Source organism: Mesoplodon densirostris, chromosome 16 (genome assembly GCF_025265405.1).
Source record: "Mesoplodon densirostris isolate mMesDen1 chromosome 16, mMesDen1 primary haplotype, whole genome shotgun sequence".
Lineage (NCBI taxonomy): Eukaryota > Metazoa > Chordata > Mammalia > Artiodactyla > Ziphiidae > Mesoplodon > Mesoplodon densirostris.
The window spans coordinates 43,414,884-43,441,470 of record NC_082676.1 but is presented as its reverse complement, the minus strand read 5'-3'; the positions used below and the strand labels follow the sequence as shown (position 1 = coordinate 43,441,470).

At 39.6% G+C, this 26,587-nt stretch overlaps 1 protein-coding gene across 7 annotated transcripts in view; it reads left to right on the top strand.

The window, feature by feature from the left end:
• Positions 1-26,587, top strand: part of TPST1 (tyrosylprotein sulfotransferase 1) — a 135,112-nt gene that overhangs the window by 59,886 nt on the left and 48,639 nt on the right. For all 7 annotated transcript variants that reach the window (XM_060079463.1, XM_060079469.1, XM_060079462.1 and 4 more), the window contains one exon: positions 14,000-14,198. In XM_060079463.1, coding sequence (XP_059935446.1) covers positions 14,000-14,198 — 199 coding nt within the window. The remainder of the gene's footprint in view (positions 1-13,999; positions 14,199-26,587) is intronic.

Here is a 26,587-nt window from a genome sequence, read left to right as displayed (position 1 = left end):
TTTTTCCATCCCCTCAGTTTCAGTCTCTTTGTGTCCCTAGGTCTGAAGTGGGTCTCTTGTAGACAGCATATATATGGGTCTTGTTTTTGTATCCATTCAGCGAGCCTGTGTCTTTTGGTTGGAGCATTTAATCCATTCACATTTAAGGTAATTATCCATATGTATGTTCCTGTTACCATTTTCTTAATTGTTTTGGATTTGTTTTTGTAGGTCCTTTTCTTCTTTTGTGTTTCCCACTTAGAGAAGTTCCTGTAGCATTTGTTGTAGAGCTGGTTTGGTGGTGCTGAATTCTCTTAGCTTTTCTTTGTCTGTAAAGCTTTTGATTTCTCCATCGAATCTGAATGAGATCCTTGTTGGGTAGAGTAATCTTGGTTGTAGGTTCTTCCCTTTCATCAGTTTAAGTATATCATGCCACTCCCTTCTGGCTTGTAGAGTTTCTGCTGAGAAATCAGCTGTTAACCTTATGGGAGTTCCCTTGTATGTTATTTGTCATTTTTCCTTTGCTGCTTTCAATAATTTTTCTTTGTCTTGAATTTTTGCCAATTTGATTACTATGTGTCTCAGCGTGTTTCTCCTTGGGTTTATCCTGTATGGGACTCTCTGCACTTCCTGGACTTGGGTGGCTATTTCCTTTCCCATGTTAGGGAATTTTTTGACTATAATCTCTTCAAATATTTTCTCTGGTCCTTTCTCTCTCTCTTCCCCTTCTGGAACCCCTATAATGCAAATGTTGTTGCCTTTAATGTTGTCCCAGAGGTCTGTTAGACTGTCTTCATTTCTTTTTATTCTTTTTTCTTTATTCTGTTCTGTGGCAGTGAATTCCACCATTCTGTCTTCCTGGTCACTTATCCGTTCTTCTGCCTCAGTTATTCTGCTATTGTTTCCTTCTAGTGTAGTTTTCATTTCAGTTATTGTATTGTTCATCTCTGTTTGTTTGTTCTATAATTCTTCTAGGTCTTTGTTAAACATTTCTTGCATCTTCTCGATCTTTGCCTCCATTCTTTTTCTGAGGTCCTGGGTCATCTTCACTATCATTATTCTGAATTCTTTTTCTGGAAGGTTGCCTATCTCCACTTCATTTAGTTGTTTTTCTGGGGTTTTATCTTGTTCCTTTATCTGGTACATAGCCCTCACCTTTTCATCTTGTCTGCCTTTCTGTGAATGTGGTTTTTGTTCCACAGGTTGCAGGATCGTAGTTCTTCTTGCTTCTGCTGTCTGCCCTCTGGTGGATGAGGCTATCTAAGAGGCTTGTGTAAGTTTCCTGATGGGAGGGACTCATGGTGGGTAGAGCTGACTGTTGCTCTGGTGGGCAGAGCTCTGTAAAACTTTAATTCACTTGACTGCTGATGGGTGGGGCCTGGTTCCCTCCCTGTTGGTTGTTTGGCCTGAGGCAACCCAACACTGGAGCCTACCTGGACTCTTTGGTGAGGCTAATGACAGACTCTGGGAGCATTCACGCCAAGGAGTACTTCCCAGAACTTCCGCTGCCAGTGTCCTTGTCCCCAGGGTGAGCCACAGCCACCCCCTGCCTCTGCAGGAGACCCTCCAACACTAGCAGGTAGGTCTGTTTCAGTCTCCCCCGGGGTCACTGCTCCTTCCCCTGGGTCCCGATGCGCACACTACTTTGTGTGTGCCCTCCAAGAGTGGAGTCTCTGTTTTCCCCAGTCCTGTCAAAGTCCTGCAGTCAAATCCCACTAGGCTTCAAAGTCTGATTCGCTAGGAATTCCTTCTCCCGTTGCCAGACCCCTAGGTTGGGAAGCCTGACGTGGGGCTCGGAACCTTCACTCCAGCAGGTGGACTTCTGTGATATAAGTGTTCTCCAGTCTGTGAGTCACCCACTCAGCAGTTATGGGATTTGATTTTACTGTGATTGTGCCCCTCCTACCGTCTCATTGTGGCTTCTCCTTTGTCTTTGGATGTGGGGTATCTTTTTTGGTGAGTTCCAGTGCCTTCCTGTCAGTGATTGTCCAGCAGCTAGTTGTGATTCTGGTGTTCTCACAAGAGGGAGTGAGAGCACATCCTTCTACTCCGCTATCTTGGTTCAGCCTCTCCCTTATGGTTTGAACTTTGTGTTTTGTAAAGAAATCTTTCTTTACCCTAAGGTCAAAAGTAGTCTCCCATATTTTTTCCTAAAACTTGAAAAATTTTCCTTGATTGATTAACATGAGTTAATCAATCTGGAATTTATTTATTTATTTATTTTGCGGTACGCGGGCCTCTCACTGCTGTGGCCTCTCCCGTTGCGGAGCATAGGCTCCGGACGCTCAGGCTCAGTGGCCATGGCTCACGGGCCCAGGCACTCTGCGGCATGTGGAATCTTCCCAGACCAGGGTACAAACCCGCGTCCCCTGCATCAGCAGGCGGACTCTCAACCACTGTGCCACCAGGGAAGGCCAGTCTGGAATTTATTGATCAATATGAAATTTATTTTTTGTGTGTGAGGGTACATATCCATCTTTAATTTTTTTCCATATGGATGTCTGGTTCCCCAGAGCTGTTTATGGAATAGTCTCTTTTTCCCTAGCCACCTGTACTACCTGCTAGGTGAAATATTAAGTTTCCATATATGCATTTTTCTGTTAGTGAAATATAACATAGTTATACTCTATTTTAATTACTATAGTTTTACGAAATGTCTTAATACCCAGTAGGGCAAGCCTCCTTCTTAGTTCTTCTCTAGGAATGTCTTGGCTATTTTGAGCCCTTTATTCCTCAGTTTTCTCTTTAAGCATGATTTATTAATGATTAAATTTACATTGAATTTGTAGGTAATTTTGAGAAGGATAGCTATCATTATATCAATATTAAGCCTTCCTATCCATAACACAGTATGCTTCTCCATTTATTTAGGTCTTCAACATCTTTTGATAATATTTGATTATGTTCTTCATAAAAGTCTTGTACTTCTTTTGATTAATTAAGTTTTGAGTACCTTTTTGCTGTTAATGTGAATAATGTGGTGTTTTTCAAATAATTTTTTGTTTGTTTTTGGCCGTACTGCACAGCTTGTGGGATCTTAGTTCCCCCACCAGGGATTGAACCCAGCCCCCCGCAGTGAAAGCTCCAAGTTCTAACCACTGGACTGCCAGGGAATTCCCATATATAATTTGTTGTTTTTAAAGTTTCTGTTAGTTGCTCTTGTATCAAAATACAAATGACGTTTGTATATATTTATGTCCTGCAGCTTTCCTAATGTTTTGTGGTTTTGTCTAGGCTAAGACTTATAATAACAAGCAACCTTGTTTTAAAGCAGTGGTTCTCAACTGGGGCCAATTTGCTCTCCTGGGGGACATTTTGCAATGTCTGGAAATATTTTTGGTTGTCACAGTGGTGGGGTGGTTGCACTGCTGGCATTTAATAGGTAGAGACCAGGGATGTTGCTAAACATCCTACAATGCACAGGACAAACCCCACAACAAAGAATTTATCCAACTTAAAATGTAAATAGTGCCAAGGCTGAGAAACTTTAATATAAGTTTTTTCTTTGTTGTGAAAATTTTCAAGTACAAAAATATTCAAAAGAATAGTGTATGTATGACCACCAACAATGATCAATATAGGCCAACAGTGTTTCATTTAACTTTCTCCCTTCCCCTACTCTTGAATTATTTTAAAGCAAATCCAGGACATTATATCATTCCATCTTTTATTTTTTTTATTTTTGGCCTTTCTGCACGGCTTGCGGGATCTTAGTTCCTCAACCAGGGATTGAACCCGGGCCATTGGCAGTGAGACCACAGAGTCCTAACCACTGGACTGCCAGGGAATTCCCCATTCCATCTTTTAAAAAAATAATTAAATGAATCATTTATTTCATTAAAAGTAGACATTAACAGTTTTAAATCAGACATTTACAAAAAAAATTCTGATTGTAATCTACATTAAAATTAGCTCCTGCGAAGACATATTCAGTGAGTAAGATAGTTAAGATTTTGGTTTCTTACTGAGATAATCCTGGGCTTGAATCCCAGCTCTGCCTCTTATAAGCATACATACATACATATAGCTCATACGAGCCTAAACAAGTCACTCTGTCACTTTGAGTCTTGGCTTATTTCTCATTTAAAAGGCTGCATTTAAGAAAAAATCTGGAGCCATTCTTAGAAAGGATACAGATGAAGAAGTACGTAGGGCGAGGTCTGGAAGGGTCCCAAGACAGAAGCGTCTGGCCCCATGAAACAAGAGTGCTCCATCCTCCTGACATGTGGATATGTTCACCAACCTGGAAGCTCCTCAAAATGTAGTGACTTTAGTGTTTGCTTAAAATAGCAAACATGTGGGCTTCCCTGGTGGCGCAGTGGTTGAGAGTCCGCCTGCCGATGCAGGGGACACGGGTTCGTGCCCCGATCCCGGAAGATCCCACATGCCGCGGAGCGGCTGGGCCCGCGAGCCATGGCCGCGGAGCCTGTGTGTCCGGAGCCTGTGCTCCGCAACGGGAGAGGCCACAGCAGTGAGAGGCCCGCGTACAGCAAAAAAAAAAAAAAAAAAAAAAAAAAAAAAAAAAAAATAGCAAACATGTATTTTATCATAGTTTCAGTGGGTTGGGAATATGGGCTTGTCTTAGCTGAGTCTCCTAGCTCAGAATCTCTTACAGGCTGCAATCAAGGCTTAACTGATAGGGGACTATTTCCCAGCTCATGTGGTTTTGGGCAGGATTCAGTTCCTCCTGGGTATTGGATGGAGGACCTCACTTCCTTGCCATGAAGCTTTCTCTGTATGGCTAGTCACAACACAGCAGCTGACTTAATCAGAGCAAGCAAATGAGAACAGCCAGGGAAAGTGAGCAAGATGGAATTCACATCTTCTTAACCTAATCTTCAGGTGACATCCTATCACTTCTGCCATATTCATTAGAAGCAAGTCCCTAGGTCTAGCTACAGTCAAGGGGAGAAGATTACATAAAGGAATACAGGAGTTGGGAATCTTGGGTACCATTTTATTTTTAAATTAATTTATTATTATTTTTATTAATTTATTTATTTACTTATTTATTTGGTTACACTAGGTCTTAGTTGTGTTTTTCCAGCTCCTTAGTTGTGGCCAGTGGGCTCCTTAGTTGCAGCTCGCCAGCTCCTTAGTTGTGGCATGTGAACTCTTAGTTGTGGCATGCATGTGGGATCTAGTTCCCTGACCCAGGGATCGAACCTGGGCCCCCTGCATTGGGAGCATGGAGTCTTAACCACTCTGCCACCAGGGAAGTCCCTCTTGGGTACCATTTTAGAAGCAGCCAGTTAGTCTGCTCTCAGGCTGCCAATGACTCATACGCAAAATACATTTCCCCCCTCCCCATGTCACAAAATTCTCATCCTATTACAAGCTCAAAGTCCTTCATCTTGCCATCTAAATCAGGTCTAGTTGTGGTTGGAGCTTCTGAGTGTAGTTCCTTATATATAGGTCCTTGAACAGAAAAGATCTGTAGCACTAAAGATACAAGTTATATCCCCACCCCACCCGCAATGCCAGTATACAGTGATGGAACAGGCATAGGGCAATAGACATTTAAAATGAAGGCAAATAGGGGGAAGAAAAAGGTGTCATTGGTTCATATCAATTCTGAAATCCATCTGGGAAAATATTAGACATTCTTTGAGCAGGTCTCAGTCAAATGTAAGTAATTTAGGAATTATTTTCCATGTCTCTCAGCTCTGCCCTTTGGGCTCTTGAGTAATCCTTCCTTTTTCATGAAAGATAGCACATATTTTGTAGCTATGTGGTTTTATCTGTCTAATTCCTGCCAGTAGAATTTTGGGAATCCAGTGTGTCTTTCCATTTTGTACTGTTTCTGTCCCTTTCAGTCCAAGTTGGCAATGTTGCTGCTGATAAACTTCTCAAAAATGTTGTGGGTCCTCTGTAAATCTCACCTGGGGTTCATTCCATTTGGATAATAATTTTACCCACAAATCTTTTTGAGATAAACCATTCTTTGCTTTGGGCTCCTGCTGAGATGGCTAAGGGACAATGTGCTTAAGCTTCCTAGAGGCCTTATTAAACTGAGAGGATCTGTGAGGCACACGCTTAATTTGTTTAAAGGACTCTGTGTGACTGAATTATTGGGAGCCATTTAGGAGCAGCCTACAACAGAGGTTAATTTATCTAACTGAAGTAGTTATATGACTTTTTTTCCTCCTTTTAAGCTACTAATGTAAGTTACATTAATAGATTTTGTAATGTTGATTTAACCTTGAATTTCTGGAAAAACTCCAACTTAGTGGAGCACTAATTATCATCCGATAATTAGTGCTGGATTTGATATGCTAACTTTTGGCTTAGGATTTTTATATATATTTCATGAGTGATACTTGTAATTTTTATTATTCCTATACTCTGTGTCTGGTTTTGATAGGGATAGAGTAGGATAGTTACACAGGTAGTTTTAGAAATCCCACTAGGGGATTATAGATAGAGAAGGAGACTTAGGGAACTTCGGAAGACCACTGTGAGTTTTTGTCTTGTTTTATTTTTGAGACCACTGTAAGTTAATTGTTGAGTCCAGCAAGATAATATCCTTAGGACCAAGGACAGGAGTGTAAGGGAAAGGTGACATTCCAAAGTAGAAGACCCTCATTATACTGAAATCTGTGATGATTTAACGTATTTTAGTATATGTTACCACCCTTCTGCTGATTTGAATAGACACCATGATAGTCCTAGTTTGACTTTATAGGGTCAAACACTCTCTTGCCTGATGAGAAGGAGGAGCTAATGATGGAAGCCTAACTTCTACTCAAAGAATGAGGAAGAAGGTAGTCCTCTCCCCCTCCCCACTTTCCTTTGACTAAAAAATGTAGCCCGCTTAATTCTTGGGGCAGAGCCCCCTTGCCTGCCTGCTTGTATCCCTCGCAAGCGTCCTATATTAATAAAGCTACTCCTTGCCTATCACTTTGCCTCTTGCTGAATTCCTTCTGCGCTGAGACATAAAGAACCTGAGCCTCAGTAAGTCCTGACACCAGGTTAGTGATTCTAATTAAAAGACCGTGGCTTCAAGTCCCAATCTGGGTTTTGGCTGGTTCAAGTCCCAGCCTGTGGGTTCAAGTCGCAAGCTGAGGTATGCGGTTTCAGTTTTGTTACATAGTTTTGCTGGCCTTATAAATTACTTAGAGAGTGTTCCCTCCTGTTCTGTGCATCTTTTGATTGTCTTTTCCCTCAATATTGGATCACATTTTCTTGGTTCTCTGTATCTGAGTATTTTTGGAGTTATGTTTTGAGTCTCTGAATCCTGCTAGAATCCTCTGGTGAATGAAGATTTTTTTTGTTGTGGTGGGTTATCAATCTGGTTAGTTTCTAAACCACAAGTTTGTGTCTCCTTCTGTGAACAGTGTTTCCAGTATCAGTTTAGTTTTCAGACTTTGCTATGCTGCTTTGGGTTTTTCTCATTCACAAATCATTTATGAGTTTGGAGTGTTGGTGGCAGTTTATTTCATAGTTTAATTCTCAAAGCCTTTGCTGTGCTTCCTTCAGTCTCTCCCAGGTGTGAGTTGGAAGTTGTGCTGATTCATATGCAAAATTATGAGAAATGTTCTCTGGCTCTCTCTTTTTTTTTTTCAGTTTATTTTTTTTTTCTTTTTATATAATATCTTTTAAACAAAGTTCACTTTTTTTTAACATCTTTATTGGAGTATAATTGCTTTACAATGGTGTGTTAGTTTCTGCTTTATAACAAAGTGAATCAGTTATACATATACATACGTTCCGTATCTCTTCCCTCTTGCGTCTCCCTCCCTCCCACCCTCCCTATCCCACCCCTCTAGGTGGTCACAAAGCACCGAGCTGATCTCCCTGTGCTATGTGGCTGCTTCCCACTAGCTATCTGTTTTACGTTTGGTAGTGTATATATATGTCCATGCCACTTTCACTTTGTCACAGCTTACCCTTACCCTTCCCCCTTCCCATATCCTCAAGTCCATTCTCTAGTAGGCCTGTGTCTTTATTCCCATCTTGTCTGGCTCTCTCTTTCCCTTGATTTCTCCCTAACACTCCCTGACTCCCAGAGGTTACATTTCTTGTTGTTCTGGCCAGAAATATGGCTTTCACTCAGCATTTTAGCTGCCTGCACCATCACTATGCATTTCTGCGTGCTGGGTGCCACCATTAGGACAAAGAGGTGAGAGAAAACTGTCAAAAATAATGAGGAAGGGCTCCCCTGGTGGCGCAGTGGTTGAGAGACTGCCTGCCGATGCAGGGGACACGGGTTCGTGCTCCGGTCCAGGAAGATCCCACATGCCGCGGAGCGGCTGGGCCCATGAGCCATGGCCGCTGAGCCTGTGCGTCCGGAGCCTGTGCTCTGCAATGGGAGAGGCCACAACAGTGAGAGGCCTGCGTACTGCAAAAAAATAAAAATAAAAAAAATAATGAGGATGTTTCTTATAATACTCTTTAGACTCCAGTGGTCCCTTTTCCCAATTATTTTTTGCCTAAAAGATGGGATTTTGTTCAGTTTTTGCTGCTTACATTTGTGCATAGTATGGACTTAGAATTTTTATTTATTCTAAGATTTATTTGAAAAAGTCTTTAATTTTTGGAAGATTAATTTTGTTCTATTCAGTCTGGGTTGGCAGTAATTTTCTCTTGGTACTTTGAAGGTATTATTCCACTGTCCACTAGTTGTAGTTGTTGCTGTTGAGAAATCTGCTGTCAGTCTAATTGTCAGTCCCTTTTCTATATGCCATTTAATGTTCATCTTTTGTGTTCTGTGTTTTTAAGAATCCCTGCTTCCACTGTAGGGGGCGTGGGTTCAATCTCTGGTCCAGGAACTAAGATCCCACATGCCGTGCAGCCAAAAAGAAAAGACCCTTTTTGGGACTTCCCTGGTGGTCCAGTGATTAAGGCTCTGTGCTCCCAGTGCAGGGGGCATGGGTTCAATCCCTGGTTGGAGAACTAAGATCCTGCATGCTGCATGGCATGGCCAAAAAACCAAACAAACAAAAAAACCCCACTTTGTGACATAGAAATTTGAATTCCATATGATTTTCATGTATTTAAAATATTATTCTTTTGATTTTTTAAAAAAACATTTAAAAATGTAAAGCCATTCTTAGCTTAAAGGCCAGACAAAAACAGGCAGTAGGACTGGATTTAGCCTGTGACCCATAGATTACTAATCTTTACCTTAGCTACTTGGTAACTTACTCTGACTCATGTCACGCCCTAGGAGAGGAATGACCTAGTTCTGTCATCTGCATTGCCATAATATGGTTTCTAACCTCTGTCATCACATTTATCATGCTGCATATTAATCATGTGTATGCTTATCTCTCTTACTGGACTCTGAGCTTCTTGAGAGGAAGGCCATGACCTAGTCATGTCATCTTTGCATACTTAGTATCTAACACTTGACCTGACCCATAGTGGGTGTTCAAAAAATATTTAATATGAATTTTATGCTCAATCAATATAAAATGCCATTACTGCTGCCTTAAAGAGAAACACCTGAGTGATACGCAATATGCCTTCCCAAGTTCTTCCCCCTAAGGAGTCCATGGCAACTGCATTTGCTACTAGTGAATCTTGTGATTCAGTGGTTACATAACATAAAGCCTTTTCATTTTAGAATTCTATCTCTTTCAGAGAAGAGATGGTTGGACTTTATCTTTAAATCAATCATCATGATAAATAATGGCTTTCATTTTTCTTCTGAACCAGTGCTATATTCTGCATGCAAAAATAATACTAGCTATTGTTTACTGAGCACATACTACATTTCAGTCTCTTAGTCAACTCTAATTTTCCTTTAGACTTTTGGTAACTTCCTTACTACTATCAATTTACCTCTTTTCCTTTGTTCCCTACATCTGAAACAAAACTAAGCAACAATACTTATGCTTTTCTTCCATGCTGTTGTAATGAATGAAAACACGGTCCATTCAGTCCTTCAAGTCAAATACGAATTCATCTAGACTCTTTTCTCTCCTCCCCATATCTAATTGACCACTAAGTCTGATCAATTAAAAACAAATCTATGGGGTCTTCCCTGGTGGCACAGCAGTTAAGAATCCACCTGCCAATGCAGGGGACACGGGTTCAAGCCCTGGTCCAGGAAGATCCCACATGCTGCAGAGCAACTAAGCCCGTGTGCCACAACTACTGAGCCCGCGTGCCTAGAGCCCGTGCTCCACAACAAGAGAAGCCACTGCAATAAGAAGCCCGTGTACCGCATGAAGAGTAGCCCCTGCTCGCCACAACTACTAGAGAAAGCCCACACGCAGCAATGAAGACCCAATGTAGCCAAAAATAAATAAATTTATTAAAAAAAAATCGGTGGAGGTTTTTTCTTTCCATCTCTATGTCATTTGCTGTAGTTGGAGCATTAATCATTTCTCAATTCTTTCAATATATAGTTGAATGTCTTTACTGGTTTTTCTGACCCCAGGTTACCCCATCCTTCAATCTACTCTTCCCATAGTTTTCAACATTGAATGCAGATAAGAACAATCTAGTCTTGTCAGTCCTGTGATTAAAACCCTTCTATCATTCCCAACTTCCCAGTCACGACATATGAGACCCTATGTGTGACTTCAGTGCTTAACACAGATATGTTTCAGAATCCAAAATTTTTGGATTCTAGAAAGGTCATATGGTGTACATAACACATATTATATAACATCCTCTGTTTGTTCTGGGTCAACACTCTATAATCAAGGACATCAGTATTTCTGCATTAAAGAGTATGATAGTTTATGCCAAGAAGAATAAAGACTTTAAATAGATTCCTATCAGTTCAGGTTATGTTTTGCTGCCACATGAGTTACAGGAAAATGTTTAGTTTTTGGATTTCAGAATTTGGGACAAGAGATTGTGACCCTATAGATATCCAGTGGTCTGCTGGAGCTGGATTGCGCCAGCTACAGTGAACCCATTTTTTTGCATCTCTTCTCAACTCTGTGGTCAATGACATCATGTTGGTAGCTTGAAATCATCCATGGTGGGAGTATTTACACCATTGGTCATCAGTAAATGCTACAAATTATGACCCTTCCCTTCTCAGAGATCAGGTTGTAAAGTGTTACCGGCACAGCCCTGTATATACCTATTACATGTGTAGTATGTTATCACTGTGGCAAAACCACTTAGTCTATGCAGTATAGAACAAGAGGCCAAGGTTTTCAGGGAAGCATAGAATGTAAAAATCAAGATGTGATTTGACGTCAATAGGACAGCAGTAAGAGAAACTGGATAAAACAGGTGCTTTGGAGTCAGACAGACGTAAGTTCAAATTCTAACACCATTATTGCCAGACTGTGTGACTTTAGATAAATCACTTATGGGTCTCAGTTAACACAGTTGAAAAAAAGGGACTGATAATATTTCTCTTAAGGTTGTTTCAAGGATTAAAGTAGATATCATATGCAAAGTACCTGACATAGACTGAACAGAAATTATTTTTTGTTTACTATAAAGCATTTTTTTCTCGAGATGTTTATCTCTGCAGATGTGACTCCCATTCTCTAATGTTCCTAGTGCACCCACAGTAAATATCACGCAGTTCAGCGCTTGGATGTTCTCTAGTTACTTCATTTTTTTTTTATAAAATATGTTTGTTTATATACTAGATATTTTTATTTTCTTTTTATTTATTTGGCTATGTTGGGTCTTAGTTGTGGCACGTGGGATCTTTCGTTGCAGTGCGTGGGCTCCTCTCTAGTTGTGGTGCACAGGCTCTCTAGTTGTGGCGCATGGGTTCCAGAGCACGCGGGCTCAGTGGTTGCATTGCGTGGGCTTAGTTGCCCCACAGCATGTGGGATCTTAGTTCCCTGACCAGGGATCGAACCCACGTCCCCTGCACTGGAAGGTGGATTCTGAACCACTGGACCACCAGGGAAGTCCCTAGTTATTTCATCTTGTGGCAGTTGATCTCCTTATTAATATATGATCCTTGACCTCTTGCGCATGTTTGTATAAACTAAATTTGTAGGGTTTTTTTTCCCCATGAAAAGCTTTTACTCATTAGTTTAATAAACATTTATTGGGCATCTATTATATGTTAATATGCTAGATACTGGTGATTGTGAAATTAATAAAACATAGACCTTCCTTATAGTCTGGTGGAAGGATAGGTAGTTGGGCAAGGAAGCCAACTACTTAAATGAAGGGAAATTAGGAGGCTTTTGTAGTAATCTGGGTGAGAAATGATGGTGACATGAACTAAGTTTAGTGGCAGTAAGACTGGAGGAGAGATTTTCCTACTCAAAGATAGGGTCTCTAGAACTGGATAACTTGGGAGTGATCTTGCTTTCTCCCTGTCCCATCTGAGATCTCTGGTTTTGCCTTGTAGATAGGTGGTGGTGACATTTATCAAGATAAAATGTATATGAAGAGGAGTAGATTTTGAGCAGAAGTTGATGGGTTCAGTTTTGGACCATCTTAGTTTTTGGGTGTGTGCAGGGTATATGGATATAATTCATTCACCATATAATTCATCATACAAACTTTAACATTTGTGGGTGTGAGTGGGATGTGATGTTCATAATTAGCTGGGGGCACTCGGTATAAACTGGACCTGTCCTGGACAAACCAGGATGTTCTTTACTAAAGAAAGAGTGGGGTCTACTCTTTGCTGTGGTGAGCGTGCTTCTCATTGTGGTGGCTTCTCTTGTTTCGGAGTACAGGCTCTAGGCATGTGGGCTTCAGTAGTTGTGGCATGGCGGGCTCAGTAGTTGTGGCTCACAGGCTCTAGAGCACAGGCTCTGTAGTTGTGGCACACGGGCTTAGTTGCTCTGCGGCATGTGGGATCTTTCCAGACCAGGGATCGAGCCTGTTCCCTGCATTGGCAGGCGGATTCTTAACCACTGTGCCACCAGGGAAGTCCTCTCTTGTGTATTTTTTAAGGAGTGGAGCCCCTTTGAGGGATTCTTCATCAAATAATCGTTATCTGCAGCGAGAGATCAAAAACTTAAAAGAAAAAGATCTTTTTAACCTTTTATTAGAATACTGTTTGAATGACTTCTAATGTATTATGATATAAAACTCTCTTAGGCACTTTTGTTTGATAGTCATTTGGCCAAAATCTGCTAGTTCAGATACAATTTCAATCTAGATGTCATTTTAGATTATATTTTACCCTAAGATTATGAGTTATTTCGTCAGATATAGTGTCACTATAAGCTTAAAGTAAATTTCTAGGTCAAGAGGTAGAACACATTTATTTTGTAATATCGAAAGTCATAAATAGCACTCCTTTTTCTTCCTTAGAAAATAGGGTTCTTTAGGAAATCAACAGAAAAATAGGACAAATGAATATTTTGCAGTCAGTGGATTATGGTTGACTATTTCCCCCCCAATATTTTATTATGAAAAATTTCAAACATACAAAGAACTGAAAGAATTATACCCACTAGCTACAATTAACATTTTGCTATATTTGCTTTATCACATAATGTGTCCATCTTTCTGTTCCTGTAGTCATCATTCATCAAGCCATCTTATTTACTTGTGGTTTTTATTTTTATGTATTTCAAGTAAGTTGACCAGCTGTTTTTCTAAGCAGTCTTATCTTTGTTATGTTTTTCTGAACGTTGTAATTAAAGTGTCAATACATTCTGTGCAGATGTTTTCACCTGACCGTTTTTCCTATTTCTAGGAATCTGAGGTTGCCAATAATTGCTGTCAGATTGAGAACATTAAAAAAAAAAGTCTAGTAAGTAATGTCAAGCCTGGAAAATGCACTCTTTCTCAATAGCTTTTATAATCTGGAGACTTGTAATTTTTAAAGTCATCAAAAATAATTTCCAGGGGCTTCCCTGGTGGCGCAGTGGTTGAGAGTCCGCCTGCTGATGCAGGGGACACGGGTTCGTGCCCCAGTCCGGGGAGATCCCACATGCCGCGGAGCGGCTGGACCCGTGAGCCATGGCCGCTGAGCCTGCGCGTCCGGAGCCTGTGCTCTGCAACGGGAGAGGCCACAACAGTGAGAGGCCCGCGTACCGCAAAAAAAAAAAAAAAAAAAAAAATTTCCAGTACTGTTTTCAGTATTCTAAATACATGTTTATTCACATTATATTGTTTTCAGAGTGGAGAGATCTACAGACCAAGTCATCAAGCCAGTCAATGTGGGAGCTCTATCAAAATGGGTTGGGAAGATACCTGCAGATGTTTTACAAGACATGGCAGTGATTGCACCCATGCTTGCCAAACTTGGATATGACCCGTATGCCAATCCACCTAACTATGGAAAACCTGATCCCAAAATCCTTGAAAACACTAGAAGGGTAAGTGAGATTTTTAAAGTGAATTGATAAAACTGGGTATGGACGTGGGTCCTAAAAAGTTTTGTTCCTTGCTTTTTTATGATCAGAAAATTATTTTAAATTAGAAAAATCCTATTTGTAAAATGCTTTATCATCAGAAATCTTCCACTGCATTTTAAGGATAACTGTGGCTCTTTCCAGGGACTATGGGGACAGTTCTTTAATCTCTTTTTCCCAATTTCTAAGAATGGTGCTTACTGTTGGGGAGATTTAGTCTCATAGCTGATTATCATAAATTTGCATAAACACCAGATTTATTAGTGACCTCACTTCTAGTTTCTTTTTACTTTGAATCTAATGGCTACTTTACTTTTAAACCTTTGTTTAGATGAGGCATGATTTCTTGATACTTGAAAACTAAACATTGGCTACATGAGAAGAATTATTACATAGGTACAATAAACAACCCTCTGATTGAGAGAAAGTTACTATTAAAGTGTAGTTACAACTACTTCTTTTATAAGTTATTCTCACATCTTTATAATATTTGAGAAAAGCTGAAAACTCAAAAAATGTGAATATATACCTTACCTGTATAATCTATTTCAAATCATACCTTAATGTATTTTTTATTGTGGTAAAATTTAAATAACAAAATTTACCATTTTAACAAGTTATAAGTGTACAGTCCAGTACATTCGTATTGTTGTAGAACTGTCACCACCATCCATCTCCAGGACTTTTTTCATCTTTCCAAACTGAAACTACGTAATCATTACCCATTACCCCTTCCTCCAGCCCCTGGCAACCACAATTCTACTTTCTGTCTATAGATGTGGTATTTTTTGAAACTACAGTTTAAATAAGACAACCATGTTAGCGTAAGTTCACTGATAGGCTGTTGGATTTCAAGATTAAAATTCCTTGCCTTTCTCTGGTATTTTTTTTTTATGTCAGTTTCCTCTCCTCCCCACAACCTTATATCATCTCTTTATTCTGTTCTTCTGTCGATACCTTTAATCGAAAAACAAATTTATATTTCATGAGGCTGATTTCCATCTGGATTTTTTACACTTAGATATTACTTTTGTTTTCTTTTTTCAAGTTATTAGTGGCTATATATGAAGAGCTATTTTCTTATAAACCATCGCATATGGAGGCAGATTTTTTTTTAATTTTTAAAATAATCTTTATCCTTTTTATATTTTTCATACGTACAAGCATTATTATAAAAATATAAACTTAGGGGCTTCCCTAGTGGCGCAGTGGTTGAGATTCCGCCTGCATATGCATGGGACATGGGTTCATGCTCCGGTTTGGGAAGATCCCGTGCCGCAGAGCGGCTGGGCCTGTGAGCCATGGCAGCTGAGCCTGCGCATCCGGAGCCTGTGCTCCGCAACGGGAGAGGCCACAACAGTGAGAGGCCCGCGTACCGCAAAAAAAAAAAAAAAAAGAAAAAATATATAAACTTAGTTTATAAAACTTATAAAATTAAAAAGATAAGAGAATAAAATTCACCTATAATGTTACCACCCAGACAAATACCATTTTTAGCATTTTGATGGATTTCTCTTTCTTCTTTGCATTTTGTTAAACAAAGGTAAGAATACTTGTCTTACATCTCACTTTTGCACACACACAATCTTGTATTCAGCCCTTTCCACTTAATATTCATGAGCATTTTCTCATTGTGCACATGCTTTTTAAACATAATTTTTCATGGTTGTATAAATAAATCATTTTATGAGCCACCTTAAATCCTTTATGAAACACAGTAGTAAGTGAATGAATGAATGAATGAACAAACAAATAAAATGTTTCCCTAGTATATGTTCTATAATTTATCTTACCATTTTTCTTTTGCTGTTTACAATTTTCTGTTTGACAAATAGTGCTACAGTGAACATCTTTGCACATACTACATTTTAGTGGGGGGTTTTTTAGGGCTAGACTAATGAAAGTGGAATTAAACCACATCAAAATATCTGAAATTTTTTAAGGTGCATGATATATGTTGATAAATTTTTTTTTATTCTTTTGAACTACCAGCATAATATAGGTAATTTTATTTTAGAGTTTTTCTAATTTTAATAGGTTTCATTGATTAATATAATTGAACATTTTCCAGTTATTACCTATATGTATATATTCTTTTACGAAACATTTAAGTTTGAAAAAAGTTTTATATGTGTTAAAGTTTTGTGAATTACCTTCTGCTAAAGATGAAGTATACAGTGCATTATCATAGTCCTTTTTAATCTCTTGGTAATTGGTAATTCATAGCTTTCTCCTTTGTACAATACTGAAATGGTTTTTATAAACCAAGGTACATGTGTAAGTGATATTTAGAGGTTCCCCAAGTAGTAGACATTATAGTTTTCCTACATGTGAGTTGACCAGCTAGATTATTCTTGGCTTGCTTGAGTGGTTAAGTAGGGAAGAATGCTGTGGTTTGAATCCTTGTGACTAGAGAATTTGTTTCATACACATTTGTGGCTTTTGAAAGAGTTTCAAAATGCACACTGTAAAAAACCTCCCCACCATCTTTCTCTACGTCTAAAGTGACAAATAATTTTGAGGAAAAAAAGATAAAGTGTGAACTATAATTGCACTTTTGAGCACTTTGTGATAATGCATACAAGCTGACATCCTTGTTTTGTGGGGTTGGACTATATATTTTCAGAGCTTTTTGCCTATAAAAACTCAGGTGCTAATATATCCAGTTGATGATCATGAAGTTTCATAAAGTAATGCTTAAAAAGTGATCTTCGATTGTCAGCTGTGACATGAGATGGACTCCAGAGAAAGAAGGTGGCTGCCGAGATTGTGCCCTTTATTTATGGGATGGGAGTGGGGAAGAAATTCACGTTTTGTCTGGGAATATAGAATCTAAATCTCTAGGCCTAAAAATTCTAGTTTTCATACAATTTTGAGTAATCTAGAAGTACTGGTGTCTGAGTCATTGTATTTTGGGGACATGTTGCCCAATTTTGAATAGAAAATCATGTGCTTCATGGTTGCTGTTACTCAGATGGTGAATTGGAAATGAAATGCTAACATATTCCACACCCTTTCCCACCATGGTCTCTAATCCCACAATTGTAGCACATTTTAGTAAGGAGTGCCCTCTAGGTTACATTCTAGCCATCTCCCTCCGCCATAGGTTTTTTTTTTTTTTTTTTGCAGTACGCGGGCCTCTCACCGCTGTGGCCTCTCCCGCTGCGGAGCACAGGCTCCGGACGCACAGGCCCAGCAGCCACGGCTCACGGGCCCAGCCACTCCGCGGCATGTGGGATCCTCCCAGATCGGGGCACGAACCCGCGTCCCCTGCATCAGCAGGCGGACTCTCAACCACTGTGCCACCAGGGAAGCCCACGCCATAGGTTTTCAATCATTTTAGAGTTATAGACCTTTGAGAATCTGATGAAATTTATGGATCCCTATCTGAGAAATGCGGATGCATACATACACAGAATTTTACCCACAATTTCAGTGGATTCATAGATGCCCCTAAAGCATATCAGATTAAAGACTTCTGTTTTATAGTCTCCTTAAGCTCATCCACTCATGTGATTTTGATTACAACCTATTTGCTGATGATCATAAATCTTTATCTCCTACTGGGTCTCTTTCCTGAGCCCTAGGCTCATTTTTTCCCAACTGCGTTCTGTATCTCTCCACTTGGATATTCACAAAGACCTCAAACTCAATGTCCAAATGAACTTATTGTCCAAAGTTGTTCCCTGATAGGCAGAAGCTAGATGGATTGTTCACTAAACTGAGCAAGAATCTAGAATAGGGGTGGGATGAGGCTGTGTTTCTCTATATTTGCGTTGTCTCTGAGCCAGTGAGCAGGTATGAGGAGCAGAGTCCTCAGGACACGTGGGTCAAGGCAAAAAACAGTTCAAAGACCTGGTTACTAAACCTGGAGAGTGAGCTGAAAAGCAGATCCAAGTGTGAATGGAATATCCAGTTGAAAACCAGACTAGACAGTACTAAAGAAGAGCAAATAGTCAAATGGAAAAGCACGTATCAGTGTGCAGAACCCACAGAGCAAACAAGAAGGAACTTGAATATTAATTAAGTGAGCTGGGAGGGGGAGTTGGGTTATATCCCTGAACCAAACAGTAAGAAGCTGCAGCAGTTAGAATTGATGTTCTTGCATTAAAGGGAGAGCCTGTAATGCACACCTGTGTTTTCTAGTTCCTGTACCCATCAGAAACTGCTTCTCCCTGTTTTTCCTGTCTCCATGCGTAGCATTCCTATTTGTCTAGTCACCAAAGTTAGTTAGGATTAACTAGCTTTGCAGATCACATGTAATTAATTGGTCACCAAGTCCCCTTGACTCTGCATTTGCAAATATCTTGATTCAATCCTATTTCAGATACCTTAATTCAGTTTCTCCTCATTTTTTACATGAATTATGATTTATTCCCCTTTGTGTGTGTGAGTGTGTTCAGTCATTCTTCTGCTACATTTTTAAAATATTCAATGAAAGTTATTTTTTAAAAGTCCAAATCTGAATGTATTATATCTGAATGTATCATTCCCTTGCATAAACCTTGAATAGCTCCACTAGTACTATAGGATAGAGCCCAGACTTCTTAGAATGGCATGTACTTTTCAGGTCTTTGGAGATTTTCTGGTGATCTTTTTATTGTTTGTTTCTAGGTTAATTCCTTTACCATTAGAGAACTACTCAGTGTGGTTTCCGTCCTTTGAAATATACTGAAAATTGCCTTATAGCCAGCATATGTTCTCACATGTCACTCGAGAGGATGTGTATTCTGCAGCTGTTGCAGAATTCTATAAATATCAATTAAGTCATGTTGCTTCACAGTGTTGCTTAAATCTTCTAATTCTTATTGATAGGGGATGTCTAATTTTATCAATTTGGGAAAAGGATTATTTTTTATTTCTGTTAATTTTGCTTCATGTGTTTTGAATCAGTATTATTAGGAGCAAACCCTTTTACATATTCTTGAGGAATTAACTCATAATTATGAAGTGTCTCTCATCATCTCTGATGTTTCTCTCTGGAAGTCTAGTTTGTCTGATGTAAACATAGCCACTTCGTTGTTTTTATGCATACAGTGTACATGGTATATTTTTTCCATCCTGTTACTCTTAATCTGTGTCTTTAATATTTAAAGTATGTTGCTTATAAGTGGATATAGCTGGTCTTGTTTGTTAAACTCATAATCTTTGACTTTAAATGGACTAGTTAATCTACTTACATGTAACGTTATTACTCACCTGTTTGGGTTTAAATCTACCACCTTGCTGTTTTTTTTCTATTTGAATGTCTGTCTTTGTCCCTTTCTTTCTTTTTTCCTGCCTTCTTTTGCATCAGTCTAGTTTGTTTAAGTATTTCATTTTATCTCCGCTATTGGCTCTTAGCTCCCCTTGATAGCTATACCTCTTTTTTTATTTGTTTGTTTATGGTAGTTGCTCTCTGACAAGAGCTGCAAACTTTTCTGTGGGCCACAAATGGTCTTTTTCATCTTTTCTGAAGACTCAGATTTTCATCTGGAATCATTTCTTTTTACCCTGATGAAATTCTTTTAGTATTTCTTATAGTAAGGGTATGCTGGCTATTAATTCTCTCAGCTTTTGTTTATCTGAAGATGTCATTATTTCTCCGTTATATGAGAATATTTTGCTGAATATAGAGTTCTAGGTTGACAGGTTTCTGGGTTTCGTTTGTTTGTTTTACTTTCAGCGCTCAGAATATGTTATTTTATTGGCTTTCATTGTTTTTATGGGAAGTCAACTGAAATTCTTACGAGTGGAATAGTTTTTGGGTTTTTTTGGGGGGGGCTGCTAATAAGACTTTTCTCTTATCTCCAGTTTTTGGCAGTTTGACTAAAATACGCCAAATTCACTGATTGTCTCTTTTGCCATCTCTAGTCTGGGCCTCAGGTTTGATTTGTTTTTAATTAACCTATCTTTGAATTCATTGCTCCTTTCTTCTTCTGTGTCTGGTCTGCCATTAATCCCATCCAGTGACTTCATTTCAGATAGTTTATTTTTCAGTTCTAGAGTTTCCGTTTCTCTGCTGGCATCCTCCATCTCTCCACCCATTCTGTTCATCTTTTCCTCTAAATTCTTATTTATTTATCCATTTATTTATTTTTGGCTGTGTTGGGTCTTCGTTGCAGTGCGTGGGCTTCTCATTGCGGTATCTTCTCTTGTTGTGGCTCGTGGGCCCTAGAGCACAGGCTCAGTAGTTGTGGCGCATGGGTTTACTTGCTCTGTGGCATGTGGGATCTTCCCAGACCAGGGATCGAACCTGTGTCCCCTGCATTGGCAGGTGGATTCTTAACCACTGTGCCACCAGGGAAGTCCCTAAATTCTTTTAACATATTTATAATAATTATTTTAAAGTTCTTATACATGGGTCTCTCTTTTGGCCTTTTTTCTTAATTATGAGTTATACTTATTTGCTTCTTCACATGTCTTAGAAGTTTTGATTTCATACTGTACCTTTTGTATAAAAGAAGAGTAGAGAGTAACCTAGGTAATATTTTTGCTTTATTTTTCCCAGAGAGGGCATATTCTTTTTTCTGTCAGGCAGCTAGGGTAATTGGCTGATCATTCAAATTTCAGTGTGTCAGGCCTAGCTGTGGCTAAGCAACAGTTTTAATTAGTTTACTTCTGGATTTAAATGAGATTATGGAGATTTGACCTTTAGCCCAACCCACAGTTTCCTGTGTGCTATAGATAAAAGGTTGATTTCTTTGACTTTTTAAAAATAACAGCTGGCAGGGAGTTGGGTTGAAGCTTAAATTAATTTATTTCACCTCTGGATTGCAACTGCAGCAGGGCCCTGGAAGCTAAGGACCACACAAGACTGGGTGATCTCGGACTTCCCTGGTGGTACAGTGGTTAAGAATCCGCCTGCCAATACAGGGGACACGGGTTCAAGCCCTGGTCCGGGAAGATCCCACATTCTGTGGAGCAACTAAGCCCATGCGCCACCACTACTGAAGCCCGCGTGCCCTAGAGCCCATGCTCCACAACAAAAGAAGCCACTGCAATGAGAAGCCTGTGCACCACAACGAAGAGTAGCCCCCACTCGCCACAACTAGAGAGAGCCCGTGCACAGCAATGAAGACCCAATGCAGCCCAAAATAAATAAATTTATTTATTTATTTAAAAAAAAAGATTGGGCGACCTCTCCTTTCTAGCTCTGCTCCCACTGTTACTTACTTAACAGAAGGCCCTTGGGGTACAATTGTTAGACCAAGAGATTTATTTTTACACCTGGGGCTCTTCTAGATTTGGATCCATCATACCAGTCCACACTGCCACTAAAAGTTCAGCCTCTTTTTGTCTCATCAGCAAAATCTTTCACCTCTGGTAGGCCTGCTTTTCTGCCTACCTATATGCAGACTAGGCAGTTGATTCAAGGTAGAACGGGGCTCTTTGCTCACCTTTGAAGAACTCATCCTTCTCTGGAATTGGGTTCATTTAGACTTCTTTGCATCCACTGCTTTTTGATGGCTCTAAAGAATAGTATGAAGTTTACTTTATCTGGTGTTTTCTGATTGTTCGAATCGGAGACCTCCTGCTTCATAACCATAATGGAACTCAGAATAGCATTAAGATTCTTTGTCTTCTGCTTCCAACCTTCCTTTTCAACCTTATCTCGTTTTATCCTTGTAATCACACCCCACTACCTGCCTTTCATTCTTTTGGCACATTTGTATACCTCTGTACCTTTGCACTTACTCTTCTTCCTGCCTTGATTATCTTGCTTCTCTTCTTCATTTTACAACTTTGTCCTTTAAGACTCAGCTCAAATGACACCTCTTCTGTGCCACAGATCCTTCTACTATACTTTGTGCCTGCCTTTACTCTTGCAGTTATCACACTATATTATGATTGTTTATATTATATGCTGCTTCTTTCATACTAAGGACTTTTCAAAGGCGAGGACCACATATGCATTTTGTATCCTGAGCACCAGACTTAATACTTGAGAATTAGTAGGTATTTAATAAAATGATTTTTATTAGCAAAATAAATCTTAGACATAGGAATAAGAATATTTCTTCAACCAAAAATACTATATCCTGATATGAAGCTCTTGTAGACAATATTTGAAGTTATGGCCCAGTTCATAGGTATTCTAACTTATGTGAGAAATGCTCCATCACCCAGAAGTGAGCTCCAGTGGCTATGGCAGTACTTTATTACTGTGTCAGTCTGCATTCGGTTGGGGAAAGAGAGCTACTGTAAGTATTATAGGAGTGAGGGGTTTAATATGTTAATTATGGCTTACACAGATGTGGGAGAACTGGAGAACTGAGGGTCTGGAAAATTTTTATCATACACTGGACATTTTATATAAAAGAAGAATAGAGAATGAACTGATAAATCTGTCATAGAAAGATTAGGAAAATAGGCATTAATTAATTAATTAATTAAAGCCTGAGGTGGGTGGAAAGCCAGAGTTTGCAGAGAAGCTCTTGAAACTGCATCTAGCTGTCAAAGTGGGACCTCAGTAAGGGAGCCTAAGGAAGGACCTGTGAGGCATGCCATGGGGATGAAGTGGGAGCTTTAGGAGAGGTCTGTAGAAGCACTGCATGTCTTGAGAATAATGGCTTCTGCTTCATTTCCATTTTATAAATCTCTTCCATAAAAGAGAAAATCATATTTTCTCTTACTGGCAGCCTTTTACTCAGAACCACACAGGGAAGGGAATTATGGGAGACTTAATTTTCTGCCTTAGACAAAAGTAGTTGGTGGTACCAGTTGACCACGGACAGTCCAGCACAGTTCATCTCATTGCCAGCCTGACATACATACGTTCCCATTTTAACCCTATTTAACTTCCAAATAAAGATAATGACATTGTACTTCCACCTTACATGATGCAATGATCACTTACAAAACTAAAAGCATATTAACCATCTCCCCAAAAGAGGGGACTCTGTGTTTCACATTGCACTTTATTCATTTCTGGGTGATATTTACTCCCCTAGCTGAGTCACATTCCATCTTTGATATCCTGAAACCTAAATACTGAGATATAGAGTCAGCCCTAAGTAACACACCTTATGTTAGAGCATATAGGAATGGGAAAGGGAGGGGAAAAAAAAGAAATAGTTAATCTATTCAAGTATATTCATAAGAAGCAGGAAGAATATCTGTAACACTATTTAGTTCTCATTTCTGCACCTGCCACGTGATCATGGATGGTATTTGTAATTTCTTTCTTTCTCTAGCTATTTCGTATTCCATTTGCCCTCACTAACCATGTTGGTTGTATGGTGACCCAAACCTTCATTCTAAAAGGGTGTGTGCCAATAATGGTCATGCCTATATTGTTTCCTGTAATTTTCCATTAACTTTCCATTGTAAACAACTGTAATAGAGGATCTTCTGGGTTCTAGGAAATGTCTTTCCTTCCTCCATTGTGTATTTTATTTATTTATTTTAATTTATTTTATTTTTGGCTGCCTTGGATCTTCGCCACTGCACGTGGGCCCTCTCTAGCTGTGGTGAGCAGGGGCCACTCCTTGCTGCAGTGCGCAGGCCTCTCACTGTGGTGGCTTCTCTTGTTGCGGAGCACAGGCTCTAGGTGCATGGGCTTCAATAGTTGCGGCACGCAGGCTCAGTAGTTGTGGCGTACGGGCTTAGTTGCTCCGCAGGATGTGGGATCTTCCCAGACCAGGGATCAAACCCATGTCCCCTGCATTGGCAGACAGATTCTCAACTACTGCGCCACCAGGGAATCCCCCCTCCATTGTGTATTTTAAATCCCGTTTCCTAAGACTATACTTTCAGGGATCAACCAAGATTACTCTACCCAGCAAGGATCTCACTCAGATTTGACAGAGAAATTAAAACCTTTACAGACAAGCAAAAACTAAGAGAACTCAGCACAACCAAACCACCTTTAAAACAAATGCTACAGGAACTTCTCTAGGCAGGAAACACAAGAGAAGGAAAAGACCTACAATAACAAACCCAAAACAATTAAGAAAATGGTGGGCCTCCCTGGTGGCGCAGTGGTTAAGAGTCCGCCTGCCGATGCAGGGGATACGGGTTCGTGCCCCGGTCTGGGAGGATCCCATATGCCGCGGAGCGGCTGGGCCCGTGAGCCATGGCCGCTGGGCCTGCGCATCCGGAGCCTGTGCTCCGCAACGGGAGAGGCCACAACAGTGAGAGGCCCGCATACCGCAAAAAGAAAAAAAAAAAAAAAAAAAAAAAAGAAAGAAAATGGTAATAGGGACATACATATCGATAATTACCTTAAATGTAAATGGATTAAATGCTCCAACCAAAAGACGTAGACTGGCTGAATGGATACAAAAACAAGACCCATATATATGCTGTCTACAAGAGACCCACTTCAGACCTTGGGACACATACAGACTGAAAGTGAGGGGATGGAAAAAGATATTCCATGCAAATGGAAGTCAAAAAAAAGCTGGAGTAGCAATTCTCATATCAGACAAAATAGACTTTAAAACAAAGACTATTATAAGAGACAAAGAAGGACACTACATAATGATCAAGGGATCAATCCAAGAAGAAGATATAACAATTGTAAATATTTATTCACCCAACATAGGAGCACCTCAATACATAAGGCAAATACTAACAGCCATAAAAGGGGAAATCGACAGTAACACAATCATAGTAGGGGACTTTAACACCCCACTTTCACCAATGGACAGATCATCCAAAATGATAATAAATAAGGAAACACAAGCTTTAAATGATATAATAAACAAGATGGACTTAATTGATATTTATAGGACCTTCCATCCAAAAACAACAGAATACACATCTTCTCAAGTGCTCATGGAACGTTCTCCAGGATCATATCTTGGGTCACAAATCAAGCCTTGGTAAATTTAAGAAAATTGACATCGTGTCAGGTATCTTTTCCAACCACAACACTATGAGACTAGATATCAATTACAGGAAAAAATCTGTAAAAATACAAACACATGGAGGCTAAACAATACACTACTTAATAACCAAGAGATCACTGAAGAAATCAAAGAGGAAATAAAAAAATACCTAGAAGCAAATGACAATGAAAACACAACGACCCAAAACCTATGGGATGCAGCAAAAGCAGTTCTAAGAGGGAAGTTTATAGCAATACAATCCTACCTTAAGAAACAAGAAACATCTCAAATAAACAACCTAGGGCTTCCCTGGTGGCACAGTGGTTGGGAGTCCGCCTGCCGATGCAGGGGACACGGGTTCGTGCCCCGGTCCGGGAGGATCCCACATGCCGCGGAGCGGCTGGGCCCGTGAGCCATGGCCACTGAGCCTGCGCGTCCGGAGCCTGTGCTCCACAACGGGAGAGTCCACAGCGGTGAGAGGCCCGTGTACCGCAAAAAAAAAAAAAACAACCTAACCTTACACCTAAAGCAATTAGAGAAAGAAGGACAAAAAACCCCCAAAGTTAGCAGAAGGAAAGAAATCATAAAGAGCAGATCAGAAATAAATGAAAAAGAAATGAAGGAAATGATAGCAAAGATCAATAAAACTAAAATTTGGTTCTTTGAGAAGATAAACAAAATTGATAAACCATCAGCCAGACTCATCAAGAAAAAAAGGGAAAAGACTCAAATCAATAGAATTAGAAATGAAAAAAGTAACAACTGACACTGCAGAAATACAAAGGATCATGAGAGATTACTACAGGCAACTATATACCAATAAAATGGACAACCTGGAAGAAATGGACAAATTCTTAGAAATGCACAACCTGCCAAGACTGAACCAGGAAGAAATAGCAAATATGAACAGACCAATCACAAGCACTGAAATTGAAACTGTGATTAAAAATCTTCCAACAAACAAAAGCCCAGGACCAGATGGCTTCACAGGCAAATTCTATCAAACATTTAGAGAAGAGCTAAGACCTATCCTGAAACTCTTCCAAAATATAGCAGAGGGAGGAACACTCCCAAACTCATTCTATGAGGCCACCAACACCCTGATACCAAAACCAGACAAAGACATCACAAAGAAAACTACAGGCCAGTATCACTGATGAACATAGATGCAAAAATCTTCAACAAAATACTAGCAAACAGAATCCAACAGCACATTAAAAGGATCATACACCATGATCAAGTGGGGTTTATCCCAGGAATGCAAGGATTCTTCAATATATGCAGATCAAACCATGTGATACACCATATTACCAAATTGAAGGAGAAAAACAATATGATCATCTCGATAGATGCAGAGAAAGCTTTTAACAAAATTCAACACCCATTTATGATTAAAAAAACCCTCCAGAAAGTAGGCATAGAGGGAACTTTCCTCTACATAATAAAGGACATATATGACAAACCCACAGCCAACATCATCCTCAATGGTGAAAAACTGAAACCATTTCCACTAAGATCAGGAACAAGACAAGAAATTGT